Source organism: Hippocampus guttulatus, chromosome 16 (assembly GCF_054856545.1).
Source record: "Hippocampus guttulatus isolate MCC_2025c chromosome 16, RoL_Hgut_1.0, whole genome shotgun sequence".
Classification (NCBI taxonomy): domain Eukaryota; kingdom Metazoa; phylum Chordata; class Actinopteri; order Syngnathiformes; family Syngnathidae; genus Hippocampus; species Hippocampus guttulatus.
In genome coordinates, this window is record NC_141276.1 from 2,745,658 (window position 1) to 2,759,794 (window position 14,137).

Below are 14,137 nucleotides of genomic sequence, written 5' to 3' on the forward strand. Positions count from 1 at the left end.
CAGAGTAAGATGAAGGATACACGGAAAAAGGAAGAACAAACCAGAACGGCAACTGTATCAGGAAATTTTTATTCAATCATATGTAATATAATTTGGTTGTTTTGTTAATCATTTAATTCATAGCCATACAATATACATACTACAACCCTTAACTCATATCTCTTTGACAATTGACAAATAATTCCTTTAAAAATAATTCCTTATAAAGTTGAAGGGGCAAACCCAAGAAAAAAAAAATCTAATCAGAAAAACTCAAAAGACTGGCAATAATTATCACGCCCATATGAGAAATTTGCAAGAAAAAAAAATACAAATAAAAACATTCAAATGATATATATATATAAAAAAATGATACAACTTTAACTCCCTTTTAATTAAAAAAAAAACCTCACCAGTATAACAACAGTAATAACAACAACCATTTAAAACCAACAATATCTGGAACCAGGCCACATGACAGACGGACCACTAGACTCATCAATCCCGTGTGAATGTGTATGGCATGTTCAAGTGCCACATTTCACAGACACACACAGATACACTCCTCAGTCAAAGTGTGTATTTGCGTGTGATTGCGAAACCTGGTCCTCTTGGTTGGGAACCATGGCGACCTAATCTGATGTCACATTAGAGAGAGAGAGAGAGAAAAAAAAAACAAGCAGGGTCGGTGTACTGATGGCTGATGTATAATCAAATGAAACAAACATTATCTTTGTCAGACCCACTTTGCGCTGGATGAAAAAAATTAACTCATGTATGAATGACATCCAAGCCAACATGCCAAAAAAAAACGCCAAAAAATTGGCTGAATGATATTAAAGATACACATACACAGAGCGTCAGATTTAAAGCTGCGCAAGCAGGATCAGACACAGAGGGAAAGATTGAGGACCAAAACCAAAAAAGTGCAGACGTGCTGATTGGGTCACGTGATTGGTGGAAGCAAGTAGCGGCGGATGGCTAAAGTGAAGTCGTGGCTGGAAAGAAGTGCACGCAGGGAGGACGGGACGGAGGCAGCCCTTTGAGTAAAGCGTGGCAAGTGCTGGGAAGGCGAATTTAAAAAAAAATTTGATAGATTTCACCACAGGTGCACAAAAAAAAAAAAAAGCCTCACACCCATTGTAGGGACAGTCATAGTGCTGGCTATGGCTTCTGAGAGAACAGCGAAGCTTTGGACAACATTTTTAAAACGGGGCGGGGCTGAAGCCAGCAGGTGGTCCAGGGCCGGGACCTGAGCACACATTGGTCCGCTCTCTTGACATTGATGCCTGTGCAGTTATGGAGATGGACCCATAGGTGGCGCTCCACCAAGCAGCAGTTAAGTCATGACACTGATCCGAAAAGAGAGCCCACAGAAATAACACGCGCACAAGCCGTCTGTGGGAAACAATGCCACTTGTAAGCGCAGTGAGGCATGGTCACTATGGCAACTGGATCAACAAACGGGCAAACACCGGAGAAGATGGGAGCACAAAAGAACACACCTACACGCGCGCACGCACTCGCATGCAGTTTCCTCAGTTGTCACAAGAAGAAGCCGCTCTCAGGAGGGGCAGTAGGGGAGTCCAACGACAGCTACTTTACACACAAATACACGCTCACGCATATTTAAATGATTCAAACCTGAAAATAATTCCTGACTTCCACTCTGTCATTAAAGCCCATGAGTTGAGATTTTTGTTTCCATTTGGCCCCCCGCTGACGGTTCAGTGTAAACGTGAAAACAGCGCAGTACGACGGCACAGTCCCGCCATGCTCCAGGATATGTACTACCCACATAAGGTTAGCGATACAGTACTTTTATTGTTGAGTAAATTCCAGGATGAACCTTAAATGCACCTTAAGTCCATTTCCAAGGATGCTTTTGCCGATTGGGTCCGACGATGTCAAAACGGCACGATAGAGACGACCGTTTAAAGAGCAATTATAAAAATGATCCAGGATATTTACTGGCCCATCCACATGGATCGAACTTTGTGTCCGTTTTGCCATCCAGTCACCTTTTTAGAGAACGGCGAGAAAAATTAAGAGTGCATTTTAGGTTCATTCTGAAATTCCACCCGAAAGCTCAAAATCCCGAACTATAAGAAGTGTAGGCTCCCTTGTAACGGAGGTGAGGAATGATCGCGTTAAGCCGGCCAACTGAGATAGTGTTGTAATGCGGTAACAGGATGCCACGGTGGCTACTTGGTGTTAGTCGTGAGCGGTGGAGGAAAACCAGTGCTTGAGTTGAACCGCGCATGCATCTCACCGGTTATCTTATGTCTGTACAGTGGCAGCATTTGTGCTTTTCCTGCTCATACAACCTCTAATACAGAATAATAACCAAGTGGGCGCACATTGTAGAAAGCATCCAAGCGTATTCTGGAGCTTGGGGGGGGGGGGACTTGGCAATATGACTGAGTCCAGTAACCACAGCATAGTGGGACTAACTTGTTGCAAATAGAGGGTGGGGTCCAATCCGTTTGCCCTCGGTCTAAGCTGGAGCTGAAGAAATGTTACACGTGGTCACTTTCCACACGAGTTCCTTGCATCTCTTAACCACTTTGGTTACATTTCAGGAATGCATGCATTCATATGAATAGCATTTAGAGAGAACCCCCCCTGGCCCCCCTGCAAACCTGCAAACATGCCAGTGAAAACATTGGCCGGGAGGTCAAAGATTTAAAATGATTTACAAAGGTGAATCAGAGAACATACTGTAAATACAAGAAAGCTGATTTTAAAGCAAACCATTGTGTACGAATGAAAGCTGTGATGGGCTCACTAAAAAAAGAAAACTAGCTTTTTTTTTTTTTTTTTAAGTTTTTGTATCTTAAGTACATAAACCCACATATTAAGCACCCCCGATCTTTTAGCCCTCAGTTGCAAGGTCAAATGTACATGTATGTAGCAAGACAAGAGTACCGGTAATGATGTTGGTCAATAAGGAATAGTAGTTTATATGATAAGAGCGGCCAGACAGGAGGAAAAAAAAAAAAAAAAACAATGAAGAAGAAGCGATCGATTGGGTCGCGAGAGGTGATCAGGATGGAGGGGGGAGGGGGCTGGACCAACCAGGGCACAGGAAACAAAAGAATGTTTTGAAAGGAGCGGGGAGAGTAAAGCGCAGAGAGGCACGACGGCCCCATACAAATCAAAGCTCAACACTTAGTAGCTTTCTCGCTGTGGAAATGGAAAGAAAGCAGCCAATGTTCAGAGTTTTTGTATCTTTTCCTTGGATTCTTGAGGATGCATTTTCTTGAATTTAAGCATATCATATTGGGGGGGGGGGGGTCTTCAGGTGTCAAGCCTGTGGTTGGTGTTGACACTTTTTTGGACTACAGGAAGGAAAAGAAGAAAGGAAAGAAAATGGGGTTTATCCAGATTTTCATCACCCAAATTTTTTTCAGGATCACTTTACAGTGAGGCAGTGTCGAATCCCAATCTGACAAAGCTATTTTTCTTTCTTTTTTTTTTATATTTTTTTACTTCCCTGAGTCTCCCTAAAGGTGCCTTAGAGACTGAGCCAGTCAAGTTGAGATTTTTTTCTTTTTTCCAATGAAATGGTGCGTTCGGGTGAATGTGAATGTGTCTTTTTGAACTGACCTGCGTGTCTCAGGAGCCCTGATAGGTCTCCTGGAAGCGAGCCGTCTCTTCAAATATGAGTTCCTTCAGCTTCTCCTTGGGAAGGTCATCCAACTCCATGGTGAAAGTGAAGGGCTCCTCCGCCACCGGCTGCAAAGATCGACACCGACAGGCGCGGAATGCGTCAAACAGAAGTCTGTCTCAATGACGTGCGATAGAATGAGGTCTATTAAGGTTTGGTGGGGTTGGTCTCAACAAAGACATGAACGTAACACGACAAAGAGTCTTTGATTTTTCATCGGCTTGCAGTTCAAATTGGTGCGGTGAAGTGTTGACGTTTGTATTGGCGCCGTGCAGCAACATTTAAGCTAAGTGCAATTAAAAAAAAAGGAATGAAGAACACTCGCAGTCAAACTTGCGTGACTTGAAATGAAGACAAACACTTGCGCAGTCAACAGGAGGACCATAACAGTTAGGGACAATTGATTAAGCACTTAATGAAGAACTGTTGACTGCTCCGAAATGATTGTTCTCCGGTGTGGATTATTAACTTTGCATCGCTTTTGCATTCTAACAATTATATAATATCACACAAGTGTGATGCGGGTGTCATTTTTGTCCACTAGGAGGTCGCCATCCTCACATTCTATATAATATTTAGAACTATGAGTGTGTTTAGCTTTGAAAGGCGGGGTTTGGCCTCGTGAGTGACGTGTGTATCAGCGAATGAAAGTAGAGTGGCTTTTTTAAAAAAAAAACTCAGATTAGCCATTGTAGTTGCTGTAGTAGGTCATGTCTGAACATGCCTGTGCGTATTGTGTTCAATAAAGCGATCGAAAGTCAACTGACGGTTGTGTGTATATTGACAACTTGTGAGAGCATGACAATACGTTGGAAGTAGCGGCGCATGTTTGTTTGTTTTGTTTTTTTAATGAGTGTACCTCATCTGTGGGATCGTAGTACTGCTCCAGATAAGGATGAGCCAGCGCCTCCTCAACACTGATACGCTTGTTGGGGTTAAAGGTCAACATGCGGCCCAGCAGGTCCAAAGCTGTAGTGGGGAAAAACTTACATTAGATCAACCACCAGAAATAAAATAATAGGCAAAACAAAAAAGGAGGACAAGAAAAAGAGAGAGAGAGAGAGAGAGAGAATGACATGGGGATAAAGGAGTAAGGTTTGTAGATTGGCTAGCCCACATCATGAACTTAATGAAATTCCTTTTGACAACCCATCCTCAATGTTCTTGCACTACATTCGTTCAAGGTTCGCCCTCAGGTGCTTTTTGATTTATTACGGCAGTCCTGCTCAATTCCTTGCAGGAAGTTGAATTCATGTCACTTTACCTTTTGAGTCGCCCCTGCAGAAAAGCTTCTCCCAGGGAATTTTGGGTTTTTCCGGTAGAGACTGCAGATAGTTTCGGGCTTTCATGTTAATGATGCAGTTCAGATCTTCTTGGGACGGAGAGCCCAGGACACCTACATCGACGAGTTTATCAGTAACTTTTTTTTTTTAATTTTAATGCCTACTTCAGGCGCTTTGTGGACAGACGCGTTTATGAGAGCTCACCCAGAATGTGGTTGAGCTGATCCAGGTAATGTTTCCCAGGGAAGATGGGCTTGTTTGATAACATCTCAGCCAGGATGCAGCCCACTGACCAGATGTCAATGGACTTAGAGTAGCCCTGAGGCACACACACAGTCAACAAGCTACTCCGTCAGACACAAACATGCAAAAAAAAAACAAAAAACAAAAAAAAAAAACACTTGCACACTCACCTTTGAGTTGAGCATGATTTCTGGAGCCCTGTACCAACGCGTGGCCACGTACTCGGTCAAGAATCCTGTGTGGTCGTGCTCAGGGTCTGCGATGCGCGCCAGACCAAAATCACAAATCTTGAGGGGAAAAAATGAATAGTCACTAATCTTCGGGTCAATACAATATGTACCGGTACCTCAAACCTGATTTCACTGACGAGAAGTCGTCAGAATGGCTGAAATCTAACAAGATGAAGCCTGGTCAGGTTCCAGTCATGTTACGATGGTGGCATCAAATAAAAACATAACATACAGACTAATTACCGGATCAAAAATGCCTTTTTTTTTTTTAAATTGCATTCACTTGATTGTTAACCGATAATCATCGAAATCCCTTATGTAAACTTAAATATTGCACAATAATGTACATATTGAATGAGATTTGTACAATTGCATCATGCAAATGTGATTATCGCTATTTGTGCTGCAGGACTACGCGTCATTTTTTTTTTCCCCCTGCGCATGAGCAAAATACATCCAAAAGCCACTGCAACAGGTGCCGCTTTTGTTCTCCGCTTCCCACATGATCAGCTAATCCGAGGCTTCAAGTTCGCCTCAATGAGAACACAACAAGTGTGCGCAACAGACACAGGGAAACCTTTGGCACGGAGCTACAAACGTACATTTGAAACAACGTACTGAAGAAACCTTGTGCGGGGTTAGTGAAGGCTGACCTTGAGGTCGCAAGTGGTATTGATGAGCAGGTTGGAGGGCTTGAGGTCCCGGTGCAACACGTTGGCAGAGTGGATGTACTTGAGTCCTCGCAAGATCTGGTAGAGGAAATAGCAGACGTGGTCGTTGCTCAGCTTTTGGCTCTTGAGCAGCTTGTACAGGTCTGTCTCCATCAGCGTCTGCACGATGTAACTGGCGGTGCACTCGAGTCAAGGGCCATCGCGGAGTTGTACGGCATCAACACATCCGTTACGTAACAGCTCTGTAAAACCGACTCTGGCGTCGTGCCGACCGACGGAACTGTGGGTTGAGGTACACGTTGTTTGGGAAAATCAATCAATAACTGCGCTTGATTCACTTCTGCCGCCAAGAGTGAAGGGCGAGGGGCTTGACTTGCAGTGCGGGATTTCTGAACTGGCTTATCTCATCCTGTAAAATCTTGTCAGTCGTTTGTCAAAAGTACAAACTGTGATTTGATACATTTGATACTCCCTTTGCCTTTTGCTGCGTTGATACATGCAGTGATAGCACGGGAATATCCGACGGCTGTCCGAAAGGCAGAGCAACACAACGGCATTGCGAACTATGGAAAGAGTAAGTCTTAAATCATCCAAATGCCAAGTGCCGATAACTGTCAAATCTGTTTTGGGGAATAATAAAATGTGAGCAACTGACGAGAAAAACCACGAACTTAAGTGTGTACATGTCCAGGAAGGGTCTGATAAGCGCGTGAGAGGAAAGGATACACGTCCCTCATATTGTCGATGTGGCGAGCCCTTAAGATGTCATTGATACCGATGATGTTCTCATGGTTGAAACGCAGCAGGATCTTGATCTCCCTCAGTGTGCGCTGGCAGTATGTCTGGTGCTCAAAAGGGCTGATTTTCTTGATGGCTACGCGCTGGTTTGTCATGTGGTCCAGGGCAGAGCTGGATGTGGAGAAGAGAGGCACAAATCAGGGCTCATGTTACACACTGCAGTATTCATACAGGATACCGGCTGATGAAAGGGCGTTGGAGAAGTCTGATCTGCAGAGATGAGCGTGTGACACATCGTTTTACTCGGAACAACCGGAGGTGTATGCTACACCTACACCGTTTAGAGTAGGTGTACAAGTAAAGACGTGACCAGGTAGAGCTCATGAAAGAGCTGGATTGCGTATTTAAGAGCCACACGAATGCATCCGATTCAAAAGAACGTTCCACTGTGTTTTGCAAGTCTAACCTAAAACCTGATGTGGGAGAGTACTCTCGCTCCATGCGGCTGATATGGAAAAAATTCCTGACATTTTTTTCCAAGCATGCGCTAACATTTCAAAAAAAAAAAAACTGCAAGATCTCTGCAGCAGACTAGGGTGCCAGTATGTGCATGAGAATTCAGAGAAAACACAGTGAAAATTCTCACACATCATCTGGAGTTATGCCTCAAATGAGGATATAACTGCAAGTGAAGCAGAAGAGGATGATTATTTGCATTCAAAAATAAGGTAATATTGGTGCATTCTAATTGGAGAAAGCAGTAAAGGAAAGCTCAAGGCAGTGAAAACATTTGAAAGACGACTATCATAAATCTGATCATGTTCACTGTAATGCAGATTATTTTATTGCTTGTGTTTGTGAAAAAAAATGAAGCCCTTGAAAAAAATGATCACATATTAGATGGCAATTGCAAAATTGGGGGTGGGGAGTCGCAACTACATTATTTTTCATAATCATTCAGAACCTCATGATCCCACATGAAAGTTGGCGAGAGGGAAACAAAATTTTATGCGCATCACTTTTTTCTCCTTTTACAAAGTTATCAAAAGAGACGGTAAATACAAATTCATTTTGACGTTTGTACTTTTCAGACTCTCTACACTTTCTCTTTTATTTCTGTAAACACCCGTACTTTGACACCGGTATGAGTGTGTGTGAGAGTACTTTCTCTCCAACGCTCGTAATAAGTGCTGTCAGTCAGCGTGCCTAAAATATCCACAGCGGCAACAGAATCGCATGATCGCGATGAAACAGACCATAACAGAACTCAAATGTCGTCACAGTCCTTCTCTGGGCTGTTTGTATCGTGGAGTGAGGCCAAACGCCCCCCACGTAACTTGTGGCCATGTTCGCAGCTCAGCAATGGCTTGCCACTGCAATCACAGCAATGAGTTGGCAGTGATCTCGTATCGTGCGCAACAGGTTTGCTCAACGTGCCCACACAAGGCTGCAGATCACCAGTAGCGATAACAGGAGAGGCCCCAGTGCGAGTCGCAAATCCCCTTCGCATCCTCTGCAAACCCGTTTTCTGGACAGCCGATTATTTTTAGCGATTAGTCTTTGCGCGGCGACCCATACGATTAAGGTGTCAGTTGCATACAATCGGTGACCAATTTGCGACTGCGCCTGAAATCGACTTGGAGTGGGAAAAAAAAAGCTGTGTGCGGAGTAGGACAGCAAACTGCGTCCTGCGCCAAGCTTCTCTATAGCATTTCCTGTAAAGCTCATAGCCACGCCTGTAGCTAGTTTGCTAACCTGCTAACCACACAACAGGCTGATTTCGATCAAACGACGTCCGGATACTAGACACAAGGTGACGTCTACATGAAAACACGGCTGTAGTTCGGTCGGTAACACTCGTTGAACACTGCAACAACAAACTGCCCTATACTGGAAAACCAAGTGGCGGTCTTGTTTGAGACCGTACGCTAGGGAGAACAAGTAGTGTACTCACCACACCATTCCGTAAGCCCCTTCCCCGATGTAAGACAGGTTCGTGTAGCGGGGGCCCACGTCGAATATCTGGCCCTTCACAGACTCGGACGCGGGTTTCTGTCCCGCAGCTCCCGGCGCACCATCATGCGCAACAGTGCCAGCCGCCCCGGGAGCAGTAGCGCTGTTGGAGGCTGAGGCTGCGGCCCCGACCGCTGCGGTGCTGCTCGAATCCGCCATTCTTCCTCTCCAAGCCGCGCCTGGCTTTGCCTGCTCTGTCAGGGAGTTTTCACCGAGGGACAAGCGTCGCTCTCGGCAAGATGTGACGTCTCAAGTTGAGGCTTTCTCAGACTCGAATGTTTGGAGCAAAGAGAAACGGAGTCTCTCGACACCACCCGGAGTGTAAACCAATTGCGTGCGCGAGCTCGGATTCGGTCGGAGCTCGGAGTGTAAATGCGCGTGCTGGGCTACGATGATGCAGTTGCGTTAGATTTGTTCATCACGTCTACTTAGCCGAGCGGAGTTATGTCCAATTCCCGGATATTTAAGGACCGACCACCTGTCTAGCTTCCCTGTGCGAATAAAACAAGCTTTATATAAAAGCATTGAATAGCGCAAACCTGGGTGGGCATACATTAATTCAACCGTAAAATGTTTGTATTGACACAAAATTGAGACTGCACGGGTACCAAATTTTAACATTTATCCTGACTAGGTCTCATTTCCCGTAGTATATACTGTTCTTCATGTACGCCCTAAACATTAAAATAAGTTATGGAGGAATGATCTGTAAACTACATAACATATTTCTGCTATGGAGTATTAAAAGGGACATGTCTTTTATCCATATATTTTCTTTGTGAATGATTTTCCTCATTCAACAAAATAATTGACATCACACAGTGCAACGAATTAAACAGCTATCATCTTTAAATGTGTTTCATTTCAAATACTTTAGCAGTAGCACGCACTGTAAAATGTTTTGATTAATTTCCACAGGCACAGATAGAAAAGCAATCACAGGGGTACAAGGCAACTCGTGTTAATACAATTAATTCATCACTTGGTTACACTACACTGATTAACGAAGGAGAATCATGAGAAATATGGACACATATACTGTACACGAAGTACATATGTACATACATACTCCGTGTCACTTATAGCATTGGTAAAGATGAAAATTTCGTGGTCGTTCATTTCTGTTCCCATGTAAAGATCAGCCTGCGAATGCTCATTGTGATTGTACTCATCACGTTTCGATTAATGAAGCTAATTGTGTTGTTCTCACATGACCACATTGGGTTAATGTGATCCTTGTGCACAATGAATATATTAGCATAATTTTCTGCAACGGAAATAATGTTGGCCTTGTCTTTTGTCGCATGTTAAGCTTCCCCCGGATCAGATGTTGCTGCACAGCGCGTGCGTGTAATACACACACAGGAGAGAGGCAAACAAATGGTGATGTTGTTTGTTCTCAATTAAGAAATCTATACTTTGGAATCAAGTCTTTTATCCTTTATACTTCAAGATGTCATGGCACAAATGTTTCCAACATTGTTATGGTAGTCCGTGGCTACCAGTGGGACTTCCTCTCTTTAGCAACCAGCTCCAGTAAATGAGAATGGCTCGCATAGAGTGGGAAGGACGAGTCCACATCAACCCACTGTACTTGGCCCGCGTCATCGCCAGCTTGCAACGGTAGCTCGCTCACACTGTTGCCTGCGTATAAACAAAAGGGGGGAAAAAACGTGTTTTCTAAAAGTGGCGATTAGAAAGTACTTAAGTGTCCTTTAAATTGGTGATGAAATGTTAAAACACTGCATTTTACAAACTATGCGTACCATTTTCATCGTGGAAGTTGACCGCAACGGTCTCCATCCAAGCATTATCAGTGTTTCTTGGGTCGTCTACATATCCTTTAAAGACCTGCACAACAAAATAAAGAGTACTTTTTTTTTAAAGAGTGATCATGTACAGGCTCATTGCAATGGAAAACTTAAAACGGGTCCCATTTGGCTTATTTTATTTGCAGGTATATCATTAATATATGTTCATTTGGAACTCATATCGACATTTTTCTTTTGAGAAACATGCTGGAAAAAAAACATGTTTGTCATTTGCAGACCTCAAAACCGGGTGATTTGAAAAGTTGGGTGATGCGCTCATGAATTTTAGATTTCTCTGATGGCGGCACTCCCAGCGAATTCAATGCTTCTTCTGAAAACTCTCGCTGAAGCGTCAGAGATACCTGCTCCCCTGGATCTACCATCCCCTACAAGAGAGACACCAGGATGTGAGTTTTATCCTCGAGAATCGTGGCAGAAGTAATGTGGACAGGAAAGTGAACAACAAAATGAGGAAAAAGCCACCCACGCCTGGAATGGCCCACTCTCCGCAATCTTTTCTCTTGATGGATACAAATTGCAGGATGGGCTTTTTGGAGATATGATGAAGAATCTTTTCTCCTTTAGCATCGACTTTCCATCTGCCAGACAATAACATGCATCATTCAGTTCATCCTAGCTGCAATGGGCACAAGGTTAGATTTAAATTTAAAAGAGGAGCAACCTGAAAATTTGACGGAGTAATAGTATGTTAAGTATAGGTAGGAGAGTAATGGGAAAAAAATGTATTACCTTGTGACAATAGGATCTGCAGCATGATTAGGTCCCCATCGCCCCAGCAAACCTCTGCCCGTCAACCCTGTGCGTCCATTAGGGTTTCTAAAAAAGTGGAAAAAATAAAAAAATGCTCACAAAACACATTACATCTGCAACCGACTGACAACCTTACAGTGGCTTTCCATCTTCCACTTTGTAGCAGCCCTCAAAGCTTCTTCTGTCCACAGCTCCATCCAAAGTATTGAACTGCGGGGAGAATGAGCTGCAATTCAAGCAAAAATAAATTTCAATTTTAGTTCCCCAAATGTGACCAGAATTAGACACAGTTAAAGCCAAATTTAACAAGCACATCTGTACCAATCTGCAAACATTCATCTATTATCCATTATTGGCAAGTATTATGTATTTTCCTGTCTTTCTTATGTGTTTGGATAAATATTGATTCTGAACTGCTCCGCATGATGTGTACGGCACAACTGTGTGTTGTTATACTGCAATTTCTTATAGTATATTAATGATTTCCATAATTATGCAGTAATAGTGGTGGTACGAAGAGGTGGATTAAGTCGAGCAAATCCCCATTGAAGGCCGAGATGCCAAATGCATGGCCCACCACTACTCAAAATACATATATGATACTCACCCAATTTCAGGATCTGCCCAAACTGGCTTCTTTGCCACTGAAGGATGAGTGTAGTTGACTGGATCATATCCTGGGAAGCTCTGACTCCAGTCCACCTGGGCATCACTCACCAGGATGCGCTTGGTTTCGGAGGCCGGGTACTCGGGGCATCTGGATTTAATGTGTGCTGAAGATCTCATTGTGCAGACCCTCTTGGAGCAGTTAGAACAACTTGAACTGATGAGGGCAATGGAGGGGTTGACTCTGAAAGGATGGCCAACTGAGCAGGGGATGGCAGCCCTGTAGGATTTAAAGTTTACGAAATAAGATCCTTCATAACTGCACGCATTGTTTAGGTAAGAAAAAAAAACAAACTGAACAACATTAAGCCCTTAAATTGCTCCTTTAATAGTCGTGATTTATGACCTACAAGTAGTCTAGTAGTCTATGTGCAACGGTTTCCATTACGGGTACTCAAAGCAGTTTTAAGTATTTATGACTAGAATCCAAACCTGAGTCCGTAAGTGTTGACTGTATACGGGAAGTCCAAAATGGCGAGCGCTAAACGAATCGGGATGAGCCAGTTTTGTCGCAATATAAAACGTAGCATTCCTAGTACCAAGGATTCAAGAAATAAGTGAGTGTTCTATAAACAACATGTCACGTACGTTTCAGTCGCGACGTGACCAGGAAGTGCACTCACTGATTGCGTCACGACGCAACCAAGGGGCGCGGTCACAGTGCACTGGTTTCCATAAAGTTCAATTTATCAGAAAAAAAAGATGTTATTTAAAAGTGTTGAATGAGATAAAATTGAACTACAGAGATAATTTGCGTAATTATGGTTTTATTAAATGTTCTTCATTAATCTAATGCTGAATTTCTACATAGTGTGGATTATTTTAAACATTTAATGGTTAATGGCAGTGATTAAATTACTTGTTTAATTGTAAGTTTTGCATACTTCATGAATGTAGGCTGTCAAAATTAAGTGTTATATATGGCTATAGCTATAATTGCTATTAAAAAGTCTACACGGCTATGTTCAAGTGCCAAATTTCTGGGATATCAAATATGGAACTTACTTGATCGATTAAAAATATGTTTATATATTTTGAGGGGGGGGGATAACATATGAAAAAATGTACAACAACCCGGATGCATAAATATGCACATACTCAAACTGATGGGGGGTTTTTCAGCACCTTTGGCTTTTATTGCAGCACTGTGTCTTTTGGGATTGGAGTCGGTCACATCTTGATGTGGCAAGATTTGCCCACCCTCAAAATCTGTCAAGTTTATACCTAGCCCAATTTAGGTTCACCCATAGTTGTTTGATCTGATTCAGCACTGGATTCTGACTGGGCCATTTCAAAATCTTAAGCTTCTTCTGGTGCAGCCATTCCTTTGTTGATTTTGACCTTTGCTTTGGGTCATTGTCATGCTGCAAGACATTGTTCCTCTTTTTCTTCAGCTTTCTAACAGAAGCTCGAAGGTTTTGTGCAAACATTAACTGGTATTTCAAAATGTTCATAATTGCCTCCCCCGTGAGTAAGGTCCCAGTTCCATCTGAGAAAACATTAGTCCCAAAGCAAGTTGGTGTCACTGTTACTCTTCATTTCTCACTGAAGGGTGTGGTGTGCCTTTGTGATGAAAAGTGCCGTGTTTGCGGCAAATTTACCTTTTGGCATTATGGCAAAAAAAAAAAAAAATTAACCCCTGGTTTCAGCAAACCATACCACATTTCCCCATATGTCTTTGGGATATTTCAAATGCATGTGATTCATCTTGCCATCAGACATACAGAAGACAGGAGACTGTTGCCACATACTAGCCTTTACTTGCTAGAAATGTTGACAGGTCCTTCAGTGTTGCTGCTGGCACCTTGGAAGCCTCCCTTTCCAGTTTTCTTCTCGACTTTCCATCAATTTTGGAGGGATATCCAGTTCTCACTCACAGTTAGCAGCTCTGATGATATTTTGTACAACCCTCTTTTGCCACCAGAACAGGACCCGATCTTCTCCTATAATGTTTCAAGATAGGATCATGGGAAAATACAGAATCTATCTATCGTTACACATGGATACTTAAAATTCAATGCACGATTCGGCATTTTAAATATTATAAAAATCATCATGAATT

The 14,137-nt window shown here is 42.9% G+C and overlaps 2 protein-coding genes across 3 annotated transcripts; both read right to left on the reverse strand.

The window, feature by feature from the left end:
• Positions 1 to 50: 50 nt before the first annotated feature.
• On the reverse strand, positions 51 to 9,211 carry mapk3 (mitogen-activated protein kinase 3). Of its 2 annotated transcripts, none has more exons than XM_086132213.1 (9): positions 8,769 to 9,211; positions 6,803 to 6,985; positions 6,059 to 6,248; positions 5,346 to 5,462; positions 5,137 to 5,251; positions 4,914 to 5,045; positions 4,509 to 4,618; positions 3,589 to 3,717; positions 51 to 616 (listed from the first exon to the last, which is right to left on the reverse strand). In XM_086132213.1, the coding sequence occupies exons 1-8, from the start codon at positions 8,984 to 8,986 to the stop codon at positions 3,598 to 3,600; spliced, it is 1,185 nt and encodes a 394-aa protein (XP_085988339.1). In that variant the 5' UTR covers positions 8,987 to 9,211; the 3' UTR covers positions 51 to 616; positions 3,589 to 3,597. The 2 variants fall into 2 exon arrangements, with proteins under 2 accessions (XP_085988339.1, XP_085988338.1); XM_086132212.1 differs by having other exon boundaries at positions 51 to 3,320.
• A 442-nt stretch (positions 9,212 to 9,653) lies between these two features.
• nudt9 (nudix (nucleoside diphosphate linked moiety X)-type motif 9) lies at positions 9,654 to 12,679 on the reverse strand. Its single transcript, XM_086134019.1, has 8 exons — positions 12,508 to 12,679; positions 12,017 to 12,295; positions 11,546 to 11,635; positions 11,389 to 11,475; positions 11,126 to 11,237; positions 10,878 to 11,024; positions 10,594 to 10,678; positions 9,654 to 10,471 (listed from the first exon to the last, which is right to left on the reverse strand). The coding sequence occupies exons 1-8, from the start codon at positions 12,603 to 12,605 to the stop codon at positions 10,326 to 10,328; spliced, it is 1,044 nt and encodes a 347-aa protein (XP_085990145.1). The 5' UTR covers positions 12,606 to 12,679; the 3' UTR covers positions 9,654 to 10,325.
• Between the last annotated feature and the right edge of the window lie 1,458 nt (positions 12,680 to 14,137).